At 34.4% G+C, this 13,107-nt stretch overlaps 1 protein-coding gene across 3 annotated transcripts in view; it reads left to right on the top strand.

Annotated features, from left to right (window-relative positions):
* FAM184A (family with sequence similarity 184 member A) overlaps window positions 1–13,107 on the top strand; it is a 111,517-nt gene that overhangs the window by 76,680 nt on the left and 21,730 nt on the right. For all 3 annotated transcript variants that reach the window (XR_003567917.1, XM_027848536.1, XM_027848535.1), the window contains exon 10: window positions 10,249–10,461. Coding sequence is in view for 2 of the 3 variants with exons in the window: in XM_027848536.1 (XP_027704337.1) it covers window positions 10,249–10,461 (213 nt within the window). In the remaining variant the exon portion in view is untranslated. The remainder of the gene's footprint in view (window positions 1–10,248; window positions 10,462–13,107) is intronic.

Genomic DNA, 13,107 nt, shown 5'->3' with positions numbered 1-13,107 from the left:
TAAAACCAGAATTGTTAAGAATCTATTCCAAATGGTGAGCCTGTTAACTCTACAAAGTTCTATCAGCATGAATAGGTAATCTAATGTACTCACCTTTAAAAAGAGAAATCCTTTATCATATTAAAATCACATATTCAAAACTATGCTAGCTTTTTTTTTTTTTAACAGATTGGAGGACTAAGTTTCTTCCCAAAAATAACCGTTTACATGAGTACAATGTAGATTTCAGGCAGTTATTCTACTGCTTATCAGTGTTATACCCTTTTCTTCTTACAAAGAAAACAAGACCAACCTAAGGATATTGGTATGATTCTTAGAGTTAGCATCAGCTTTTAGCGTAGTAGCAAAGTAGTATTTTACAAGCCATACTACTCTCTGATATGCTTCTTTAGAACCTCTATCAAAATACTGTTGGGCATGTAGGTGGCACAGTAGATAGACTACAGGCCTGAAGTCAGGAAGACTCATCTTCCTGAGTTCAAATCTGGCCTCAAACACTTATTAGCAGTGTGACCCTGGACAAGTTACTTCACCCTGTTTGCCTCAGTTTCCTTATCTATAAAATGAGCTGGCGAAGAAAATGGCAAATCACTCAGTATCTCTGCCAAGAAACCCCCAAATGGGGTCATAAAGAGTCAGACATGACTAAAATATGACTGAGCAACAACAATAAAATACTATTGCTTGCTTTTAACTCATGTTGGCTTTGTGCTCTTGGACAAGTCATTTAATAACAGAGCCAAATTACTCTTTAAAAACAGTATAAATTGCAGAACAGCTGCTAATAAGCATTACTTGAGAGAGTTTCCTTATGGAGAGCAAGCTTCCCATACCAATGAAATAATGTCTGGTCCTCTATCACTACTCATTTGCCCCCCAAAAAAGTTACTGCTTAAATAAGAGTTGTAGGAATGGTCTCCCAGTAGATGCAATCCCAAATCCATAATGGTGTTAAGTCAGTTTGTATCCTACCCCTCTTTTTTAATTGACATCAAATTTACATCAAACTGTCATCAGTCAGTCAGTCAAGGGTATTTGCACTATGTGCCAAGTACCTACAGGCTAAGTACTGGTGATACAAATATAAGATAGTCCTTGTCAAGGAACTTGCGTTCTCTTGAGGGGTATCATACATCTTGAGGAGTAGTGGCAAGGGAAGAGAGCTATGGTCTAGGTAAACATTTATTTAGTTCTGCCTCTTCAAAATCTCTCACATCTATACCCTTCTCTACTGAAAGGGTCACCATCCTAATTAGTCCCTCCTCACCTCTCACCTGGACTATTGGAATAGCCTTCTATTTGGAGTCTTCTCCTCCAATCTATCCTCCACACAGATCTGAGCATTTCAGTTCTTACTCAGTATAAACTCTAGTGACTCCCTATTCTAGAATCAATTGCAAATTCTTTTTGGAATTTAAAATCCTTCCCTACTTGTCCCCCATCTAGCTTTCTCTGTTCTTTATATGTGACACTTCAAAGCCCATATCTCTGTCTTTGCATGACTATCTCTTGTTCCTGGAATGAACTATCTCTTCACTTAGACCATTAGAATCCCTGGTTCCCTTCAAAGATCCTCTAGTTTTAAGTGTTTATCTTTTTGAAAACTATAGTGTTTATTTTGTTACCTAATGTCCATGTGATGAATTACTCTTGAGTTTAATTCAAGGAATTAAATTCTAGGTCACCTTCTACAGAAAGCTTTTCCTGACCTCCTCTGTTCCCAGCTGCTATTTATTATCCCACTCCAGCCACCCACAAAACTACCTTATATATATTTTATATGTACCTGTATATGTGCACATAGTGGACACTTGATAAACACTTAGTGACTGATTTATAGCCAGTCACAGAAGGAGTAGGGAGCCACTGTACGTTATTGAGCAAGAGGGTAACATGGTTCAGACCTGTTTGGAAACTATTGGAATGAGGAGAGACTTGAGGCAAGGACATCAGTTTAGAAGGCTGTTGTAGTAGCCCAAGTGGAAATTGAGAGCGTAAGCTGGAGTAATGGCTTTGAGTACAAAGAGAAGGGGATATATGTGAGAGAGTGAATGAAGAAACAACAAGAGTTGGTAACAAATTGGATATGTGGTATGAGTAAGTGAGGAGTTGAGGATGATGCTAAGGTTTTGAACCTGGACAGCTTGGAGGACGATGGGGTCCTTGACAGTAATAGACAAGTTGAGAAGAAGGAATGATTGGATCAGGGGGAATGATAAATTCTGTTTTGGACATGAAGAGTTTGAGAGGCCATAGAATTGAAAATGTTCCAAAATCTTCGATTTCTGTCACAAGCTTGTGACATCATTTTAGGTTTTTGATACAGAAAATGAACATACTCTTTCTCCTTAAAGTTAGTGAAAGATCAAAGCAATACCAAAAATTTGCTGAGTGCTCTAAAGTAAAACCATTTTAACGGAATTTTATATTTAAGATAATATTCTGCTAAAATTATTGTTTTGTAAGTGCTATTTAATAAGAATGTAAGGGCAATACAAAAAGAAATTACATTTCCCCCCCCCATGATTTTATCCCTTTCTGATTCTTTGCTCAGTGTTGTATGATTCAAAAGTTTTGATGAGGCATCTCAGAACATGTCTAGAAAATGATTATTTTTTCACTTTTCTTCCGTTCACCCACAAAACCATTATGTTTAGATTATTGTTATATCTTTAAAATTTCCAATGAACATTTACTTTTGAGACCTTCAGTAACCATGATGAACAAACTTCTTTATGCTGAGAACTGATGGGTGTGCACAAAAGCTGAATGTTTTGCATAGGTAAGTGTACATGCTAATAAACACATCCAGCACACTTAAAAGGCTGCTAAAAATTTAAATTGTCTTTAACCAATTTTGTCTGTCTAATTTCTTAGAAGTTTTTCAACTTACTTTTTCCTCAGTATAATTAATGTTCTGTGTTTTACTCTCCCTTTTATCCCTTTTTCTTTTACTTAGTTGATTTCTGAATGTTTCCCTTTATTCCTGTGATCTTTTCATAGAGGCACTGTCTGGGTGAAGCTTTGCATAAATCTATCAACAATGTAAGTGAGCTGCACTTACAGTTTGTTCACAAGGGCATGCTGCACTTCTCAGTTTGCATAAGTGACTTCATTGCTTTAAAGCTTCAGCCTGTCGATAGCAAAATACATGTTGGTAGAGTCATGAAGAGGATGTGTTCAGATGTGGTTAATAAAAGCTTTTGTACTGCATCCATTCATTTGTATATGTGCTTACATCTGGCATAACACCTTATCATTAATAAACATAGCATTTTATACAAAGTCAAAGCAAGCTTTTCATAGCACTGTTCTTAAGCATAAAAAATTGATGATGCTTTTCTTTGATACTCTGAATGAAGATAGTGCTTTGAAAAATTAACTAGTCAGCTTAATAATAAAATTGGCAATGAAGTCCAAGAGACCCAAACACTAGAAAAATGGATTTCTACTTTTTTGGACTCTTAGTTCATTTTATTAAAACGTAATGTTATTAAGTTTCAGGACTTAAAAGATATAGTTAAATATTTATGAAAGTTTGGAAAGTTTATGTTTACGTTTGTCCATGAAATATTTTAGAAATTCGAAAGTTATAAGCACAAAGAAATGTACAATGAGATTTTATCTCATTTCAGGGATTTATAGTGACTATTTACCTCATATGCATTGAAGGATACACAAATTGAAGTAGCAGAGTAATATTTATAAATTTAAAATTTAATTTTTTTTCTAAGAACAAAAATAAATTTTATACTAACTACATAATGTTAAAAGAAGAAACCTTGGAATGTTTTCCTTGGCATCCTGGGGAAACCAAACTTCAGAGTCCATATACTTTGAAATTTATTTTACTACTGAACTACAGCTATTTATTTCCACCTCCCCAATTTCTTTGTACTTACCAAAGAAAACATTTATACTTGAGATTTGCTTATGACATCAAAGTCATATCCATGTCAGCCTCACAGGCAAAACCTGAATGCAAGTACCATGTAACTATGTTATTATTAGTTCTTTTGAAATAAGACTTCATTAGAAATTCTTCCCTTTCGAGAGTAACATATTATTCTTGAGTCTATTTGGACTATTTAGAAATTAAATTTTAGCTTTGCTATTTGCACATCACCTATACTTTTGCCTCACTCATTGGAATACAGGATGTTGGCAACACAAGCTATAGAACTATAGTCAAAATTAAGCTGAATCACATATCAGTACACTTTTTTCTAAGTAATATCCCTATTCTACTGTATTTAAATGACTGAGCCCATCATCATTTCTGGAATTTCTGTTCCCCAAATTATACTTTTCCTGGAAAGTATTCAGGTTCTAAACCCAACATCTGAAAATTTTACAATGATCTTTCACTAGCTTTATAAGCCACACATTACGATTCTTCAAGACCTTGTAATGGTATTTCACTCCTACTACCAATCCTTTTTTATCCCAGTATGACAGGGAGAGGTTGTAAAACTAAGCACTTAACAAGAATTTAATTAGTGTTTCTTAGAAATGTGTATGCCATGATTAATTCTTACCTTAATAATTACCTCCTCCTCCCCTAGATTTTTTTTTTTGATGAGGCAGTTGGGGTTAAGTGACTTGCCCAGGGTCACACAACTATTAAGTGTCAAGTGTCTGAGGCTGGATTTGAACTCAGGTCCTCCTGATTCCAGGGCCCATGCTCTATCCACTGTGCCACCTAGCTGCCCCTTAGATTAATTCTTTTTTTTTTTTTTTAGATTAATTCTTAAAAGCCCTAGTTCTTATGAGTTTTCACATTTTTAGTTAGCTTTTATAAGGCTCAGCAGGAACATATAATACTACAAACATTCTAAAGACATCTTATTAACTATCCCCATTAGTCATCAACTTTTTACCCTGTAAGTCTCCTTTATCATTTAAAATTTAAAGGAAAGGATGAGGAGATGATAAAACTTCATCCATTCAGTCTCCATTAAATTCAGAATTTGGGATTATTTGGAGCTGCATATGGCCAAAGTTTAACTTTGCTTAGCAGATGTTCTCTCCATAAATGCCATATACTAGTAGTGTAGAAAATATTTTTTAAAAATATTAATAAGGGTACTGATTCACATTCTTTTTTTGGGGGGCGTGAAGCAGTTGGGGCCAAGTGACTGACTCAGAATCAAACAGCCAGCAAGTGTCATGTGTCTGAGGTGAGATCCGAGCTCAGGTACCCCCATTTCCCCACCCAACTCCAGGGCTGGCACTCCATTCATTGCACCACATAGCTGCCCCTGATTCACATTCTTGAGTAAAGTTTTTTAGTGCTTTGTCATTGAATAAGGCCTTACTATGTGCAGAACACTGCTAGGAGATAACAATTAAATGAGATTTGTGGTCTCTGGAGGAAAGTGTGTATACACACACACACACACACACACACACACACAAAATATAGATACATATATATGTATATATACACATATATGCTAATAACAAATCATTCTTTAATTTAAAAAAAACAAGGATAATGGTTTGGCTTTTATTAGTTTGAGTTGCTGCATGTTTTTAAAAAATTGTAATTTAGCCCTTTCACTTCATTTGCTAAAGTGAAATGTTTTCTAGTGACATGTTCTCTAGTCAAAGTTAAATGAGGTTTTATTCAGGTAGATTCCTGTGATTGCCATTTAACTACTCCTATAATTTAACTTGCTTCTATAATCATTGCTTTAAATGCACAAACACACACATTAACTTGTTACCTTTCAAACTTCTACACAGATTTAGAAATAATTTAGATATGTAGTTGTTTAAACATTTTAGGAGACTGAATTAATATAACTTTACCTACTGTCTTCACTGTAGAGATAATTAATATCCTGTTTATTCTCCCCCTCTTAGCTAACAAAATAAACTGAGGATGCACTATGATACTTTCGAGACTTGTAACTTCATCAATGCTCATGGTCCCTCCAGATTATAAGACTTCTTTAACTTAGTAGCTGGTCTTTGAGAGTTGCTGCAGCTGAAAAGTTTATCGTCATGTCCAACTGATAATGAGCTTCTCTGAACTGGTCCCCTAACTACAGACATGGAGTTCATCACAACTCATATTTGAGACCTACCTGTTTGTTAGGATCTACCAGGACTGATGCTCTAGTTCTGGAGTCAGAGGACCAGGTTCAAATTCCACCTCTGATGCTTACTCCTTGAATGGCCTTAGGCAAGTCACTTAACCCATTTGAACCTCAGTTTCCTCATCTTTAAAATGGAGGACATGAGTTAAATGGCCTTTGAGATTTCTTCCAGATATAGATCTATAAGCCTATGATCTATGTGACTACTCTTTTTGTCAACAATATATCGTAATGTCATGAATTCAGGGAGTTAGAGTTTGTGAATAATTGATGCTTTCATCTTAACTACTATTCTAATGCTAAGAAACGCATTGTTTTAGAGCCCAGTGATTTATAGTCTTATGGTGTTTAATCTCTAAATTAATATTCTAGGATTTTCTGAACTATAGAGATTTTAAAATACATTGAATATCTGAATTACATGGTGATAGCACTGAAAGCTAAGGTTTCAGGTATTCTGCATGATGTTATATGTTCTGTTTTAAAGTCCCATCATGTTTAAATCCTTCAGATTAACAACTTCTAATCTGACTCTGTGAAGCCTGTGGAGGGGGTCTTGTCCATCACAGAACCCTTTAGAAAACTCGGTGGTGGTGATTAAACCAAGATTTTCTTTAAATAATTTAACATCAGGTTTCAATTTCAAAACCATTTCTGCATGAAAAATTTACCACAAAGCTATCTTATAGAGATAAAACAAGAAAGTTAATCAGACCACATAATGCCATTTGACATACACCTGAAACTTGCAATTTGTACTAATGCTATTTGGTACGTGGGAAATTTTTAAGAAAACACTGTGCAGAATAGTGTGCCTATTAATCTGAGCACGTATCACATAATTTAAATAAATGAAATTAAAATGAGAACTTAGGGGAAAGTGAGACTCAAGTACGTAATGATAAAATTAACCGAATTGGAGAGCATTAAGGACTAATAAAATAAGAATTAGCAAAATAAAAATATTTAAAATAATTGTCAGAGTATTTGAGAATTGTAATCAGTGTGGATGAAACTATAGCTTTATATACTGTATAACCTCATTTTGTTTCTATCAGCACATTTAAAATAGTGCTTAATTTTTTTAAAATGCTGTTTCAGTTAACTACATGCCATATTGTTATGTAACAAAAAGTTGTATCCAAACTTATTAAATTCAGAATCATTTTTATTGTCCTTTGTGTTTCAAATTAATGAGGTTTTACTGTATGTTTCCACAGTATATACCAAATTCAGTTTTTATAAAAATACCAATTCATTTTGCATTGCTTTTCTCATTTTTGTTTTCTAAATGCCATATAATTTTCATGCTAAATATGGCTTGACAATTTTATGCCATCCAACTAATTCATTTGTAGAAAGAGCAATAATTAATAAATTTGAATGCTAAATTGCATGACAAAGGTTCTTTGAGTAGAGTTGTCTTTAAAATGAATCAAGAGCTTTATCCAGGTATCCAGAGAAATATTTGAAGTAAAATTTTATTATTTTGGAATGGTTTTAAAGTTAAAGAATATTTATGTTATAAAACATGTACTGACTTGTTTCTATGCTGGGAAAATTTAGAATGCAGATTTATATGAGAACTGATATTAACTGTCTTGAAAAAAGATTTCCAAAATTACTCTTCCCATTGCAGGAAAATTTGTTTAACATAACATGTAGATACTTTTATGTAAAAGACATTTAATAATATGATTTTTCCTTTGTAATTAATCTAAATGTAATATTTCCTCAGAAATTTCCTTTTTCTTTATACACTGAAAATGTTAGTCATAGTAAGTAATATAATATACATTTTTTTTGATTGATGACTTGGGGAGAGGTGGTTTTGGTGCTGTGAACTTTTAAGTTAGTGCACAACAGCACAGGCACATTACATTTAATTGATTAAATTTCTGTGGCTACAAATCTAAGTACATACTCAGAGGACACTATCAAGTATTTTTTCCTATTTAATACTGTCTTACAAGCTTAAAAATAAAATTATTGGTTTATAAGGTCTTTCATTTAGAAAATGTCAATTTCCTCTTCTTCCCAGAACCCTCCATACATGTTGTGACAAAGCTGTCACCAGAGCAACCCCTAGGATACAGTGAATCAGGGTGAGCGCCTGGGCCCCATGCTATTCGGGGACCTATCCTGCTTCAGGAACCAGTGGGCTGGGCATTTGACCCATGAAGGCAGCCAGCTGGGGAAAAGGAGGTGACTCATATACATGCACACCCCTCAGCCCTTACATACACACACCCCTCAGGCTGCATGTTGTCCTTCTCTGACTTCTTTTCCCCCCACTTGTAATTGTCCTTAATATATGTTTCAGCCTGATTTCACCTGTATAAGTGTTGTGGGTGAGGAGTAAGGGCCACACAGCATTATTGACCTCAGGTTCTATATCCTCAGGAGATGACACTGGTTGTTGCCTCTATGACTTAGATTTGTAGTTGTTAATATTTAAGAGGTTTGACTTACCACTTAAGAACTGCCCCTTAAGGCTACCATTAGAGTCATAATTGTATACAGTCTGTGTGAGGCTGGTTCTGTTCTTTGACCCATTTTGCTTTTAGCTATAGAAATGTGAGTTTACAAAATTCCGTTTCATACAAAAATAGTTTTAAAATAACTAGTACTTATATACCTTAAATAATTTTTAAATGATACTAATAAAGAACAATTTATTAAAATAATATTCCCAAGATTTTTATTTATAATGTCAATTTATGAATATATATTTCATAACTCATTAATTCTTAACTGCTTTCATAACAGCATATACTGACCTTTACAATTCCCCTTGAAGCTCAGTTTGGACTGCAAAAATACAACCTAGGTGGTTTGTCCCCAGTTCCTGAGCTTACTACTTTCTTTAGCAAGAGGGAGACCTTTCTTTGATTATATCTTACTGGTTAAAAGAGAGACATCTGCTTCTGAACTGTGTCTTCAACCCATACTTTTTTCTCCTTTCTTAATCTGCTGTTTAAGTGACTCTTCAGCCCATCTTTTACTAAGTTTCTCATTTATCTTTCCTTGTGAGAATCATGAAGGTAGTCTTCACTTTGCTTCTGGGGAATATGAAACCCTGTATTTATTTTCCACCACTTAGAAGAAGGAATTTATTCACTCTAAAATCATTTTTTTCATTGGCAGAAAAATCTATTTAACTTGATTTGCACATAGCATTTTTAATTATTGATTTCACAACCCCTTATTAATTGCTGTTCCTCCACTACACTTAGCAACAGATATTTTTGGAATTTGATTAATATAAGTTTAAAGGGTAGTAGCTATTAGAACAGAAATTAAATAGGACATCAAACAAAATTAACTGGTTTCATCATGTGTGTCTATGAACACATACAACACAGACAGACATTTACTCTTCATACTTAGAACAAAAGAAAAATCATGTGATTTTGTGTGTATTAAAACTGACAGGTATAGTACAAATTTATATTGGGAGTGATGTTATCTATCTTCAAAAATATTTAGTAAATCATTTTCTTAGGTTGAAAGAAAAGCACCTGATACTGACATAGAGGTAAAGTAAAAAGAGAGTCAGAAGACATTATGGCTTGCTGGCCTAGGCACAACTTTTTAAAAATTAAGGTCCTTTATGGTAACCATTTTAACAAAGAAAAATCAATTAAGGATATTAGATAATGAAATAGCAAGTATCTCCAATTTTTTTTTAAGATTTTATAACCTAGATTTAAAAGAAAGTTTGCAAAAGCAAATTGACCTTTTGATACTGTCCTCTTGAGATAGATGCAACTAATGTAAATAAATTTACAATGTATTTGTATAATTATAAACATATATGTGAGTATGATTATAATACAACCTTATTTCATGTAATACATTTGACATTTTATTGCAATTCAGAATATATGATTGTGTTTCTACATATGGATTACATTATTCCTCAAGAAGTTCTAGGAACTTTGTATACAGTTTCAAGGACTTGTGAAAAATGAAATGAAAATTATTAAACACAAATATTATAACGTCATATGGTAAACATTTTACAAGTGAAAATTTCCTAAGAAAATTTTAATCAATTATCATTGAAAGACTTTTTTCCCTTAGAGTGACAGTTCATAAAATTTACCTTGTATTTATACTTGTCTACCCTCCTGTGGCATAGATTTCCTTGCTGAAACAGAATTTGGAGATGCAGCTCTCCCAGTCTCAGACTTCTTTGCAGCAACTACAAGCCCAGTTTACACAGGAGCGACAGCGGCTTACACAAGAGCTTGAAGAATTAGAAGAACAACACCAACAAAGACACAAATCCTTAAAAGAAGCACATGTCCTTGCATTTCAAAATATGGAAGAAACAAAAGAACAAGAGCAAAAGGTATATTTCACATCTTTTGATGGCATTAAATGTGACAAAACGGCACATTTTGAAAATCCCTCAGTCTGATCTAATCATAAATAGCCTTTCAAGTTTTCAGAACTTACTTTACAGAGACCATCCCCAAGAAAAAAGCCAAACCCAACCCCATTTTACTTTATTTATGTATTTACAATGCTTCTGTCTTTTTAGGATGTGAGTTCCTTAACAGAAGAGCTCATGTTTATTGACATGGTATCTGGTGACATAGGTCTAATGGATACAATTGTAATAAATTGAACTAGAAAAGAAAAAAATGTGTTCAAGCTTCCTAGTTTAATTCTATGCCAACATTAGGAATGATTGGTTCTAGATTTACATTATGTGACTTTTCACATAGTGATAGTGAATAAATCCAACTGAACTGAATGTTCCATTCAGTCCATCTTGTCCATAATCATAGAGACCCTGCCATAGGCCAGATCTTGCTTCAGACACATCCTGTAGCTGTGTGACCCTGGGCAAATCACTTAATCCTCATCTGTAAATGAGCTGGAGAAGGAAGTGGCAAGCCACACCAGTATCTTTGCCAAGAAAACCTACCTACATGGGATCACTAAGAATCAGACATGACTAGAAACAACTAAACAACAGCAAATAAGGATGCTATAGGCAGCCCGTATTCTCTCCAGACTAAGATAACTCTTAGGAGAGTGCAAATTCTTAGATTCCAGGGTTGACAAAAGTTAAGGTTGTGTTTTTGTTGCCTGAATAGATCTGTTCATTTAGTGAAAATGAAAATTCAGGCTTCAGAAAAGCATTTAATCCAGAAACCTTACCTCACCATAACAGGAGGTTTGTACCTGACTTACAGACTCATATTCAGTTCAGTTCAGTTCCATTGAACAAACATTTATTAACCTCTAAAAGGCATCTGTTAAATTCTAAAAATATAAAAGTAAGGTAGGATGTTATCTGCCTCAGAATGTTGGCAATCTAAAGGGGAGATAAGGCATAAGGCCTTATACATAAGGCCGTGCTACAAACTAGAATTTGAAAATCCAAAGGGAAGGGCCAACAGAAAAGGCCATGAAGTGAAACATATTGACAGATGAACCTGGCTTTCTATCAAGAAATGAGCTATCCAAGCCACTTAATGTGCACCAACTGATAGCATGTGTTTATGTAGCTTTCAGCTTGTTTATTCCATGTATCTGTAACATGACATTCTGCTTTTCTTCCAGTCCTCTGAATTTGATTAAAATGAATTTGTCCTGACTGAGTCCAGAATAGAATAAGAGATGCTTGAGAAGCTAGAAGGTATAGATGGGGCACTATCCCCTCAGAGGGCCCAGCAGAGAAAAGGAGATATACTCAAACTTCTGTAAAACAAAGGAATGTGGGACGAATGCAGAAGAGATGAGCAATCAAAGTGCAATCTTGAGATGAGAAAATGTTAATGACTGAAGGGACAGGGAATGTCCTCTGTAAAATGTGGACAGTAAAGAATTAGTTGGGCAAAAGGGGGAAAGAACACTTTCAATCTTCCCTTTGTCTTCTGGCTGTGTTTGTCTATAATATCAATTTAACATAATTTGTTTTGTCTAGTAGTATGTCATTGTATTGGTTTGCAAACAGAGATCTCGCATTTAGAGAACCTTCATTTAAAGTAATGAAGGTCTGATAGTAAGTAAGTAAGGTCTGAAAACTGTGATCCTTAGCATTGTGACTTCCTTTTAACTGTCACCCCCACTTGTTAACTGCAAAAAGGGAGGGGTCATCCAAAACTGAAGCCTTTAGCAACAAGATGGTAGTGAAAATATAGATTTGGAAAATGATCTCCATGGAGGAAATAATTGGGAGTGAATAGAATCATTAAGGAAGAGAATAAACAAAGAGAAGAAAACAGGTTTGAGTACAAAACTTTGAGACCACCCACATTTAATAGGTAAATGGAGAAGGAAGCCAGGAAAGAAGATAGAAGAGTCACCATCAGAAAAGGAAGAGGAGAATTATGAGTGTAGTGAATGGAAGCTAAGGGGAAAAGGATATTAAGAAGTCAGTGATCACCTATTATATACAGAAGAAGAGTTAAGGAAGAAAAGGCCATTGGATTTGGTGATAAGGAGCCTATTTATGACTGGAGAAAGAATAAACAGAAAACAAAGGAAATTCCTTTGATGAAAATTATACAGCTTGTTCTTTAATAATCTGTCCTTTGAATAAAGTTTTTGGTCTGTGGAATACCGTTTTATTCACTAGAATACTAAAGAAGTTTGGCATTTGTTACAATTCATAGATAAAAGAGACATTTACTATAGTTCGTAGATTGAAGAGACCACTACAGTGGTACAGAGGAGAGAATTAGAAGTCAGGAAAACCTAGATTCAAGTTCTGCCTCCGACACCTCCTAGCTTTGTGACCTGGGTCCAAACACTTAACCAACCATTGTCTCTAAGCAACTATCTAATGCTATGTTACAGAACGGTTGTAGATATGCACGTGCAAAGAATTTCCTTACTCTGACTTTTCTACACCAGTGAAATCGCACGTCTGGACCTGCAAAAAAAAAAAAAAAAAGTACTTAGATACATTTGTCATTTATTTGGTGTTTTTTTTCTCTTGCTATTTATTTGTTTCATTAAGACATAAAAGTTGATTACTTCT

This window comes from Vombatus ursinus, unplaced genomic scaffold, assembly GCF_900497805.2.
Source record: "Vombatus ursinus unplaced genomic scaffold, bare-nosed wombat genome assembly UNPS02006779.1, whole genome shotgun sequence".
NCBI lineage: Eukaryota > Metazoa > Chordata > Mammalia > Diprotodontia > Vombatidae > Vombatus > Vombatus ursinus.
The sequence above is the reverse complement of the archived record's forward strand: the minus strand, read 5'-3'. Positions and strand labels throughout refer to the sequence as shown.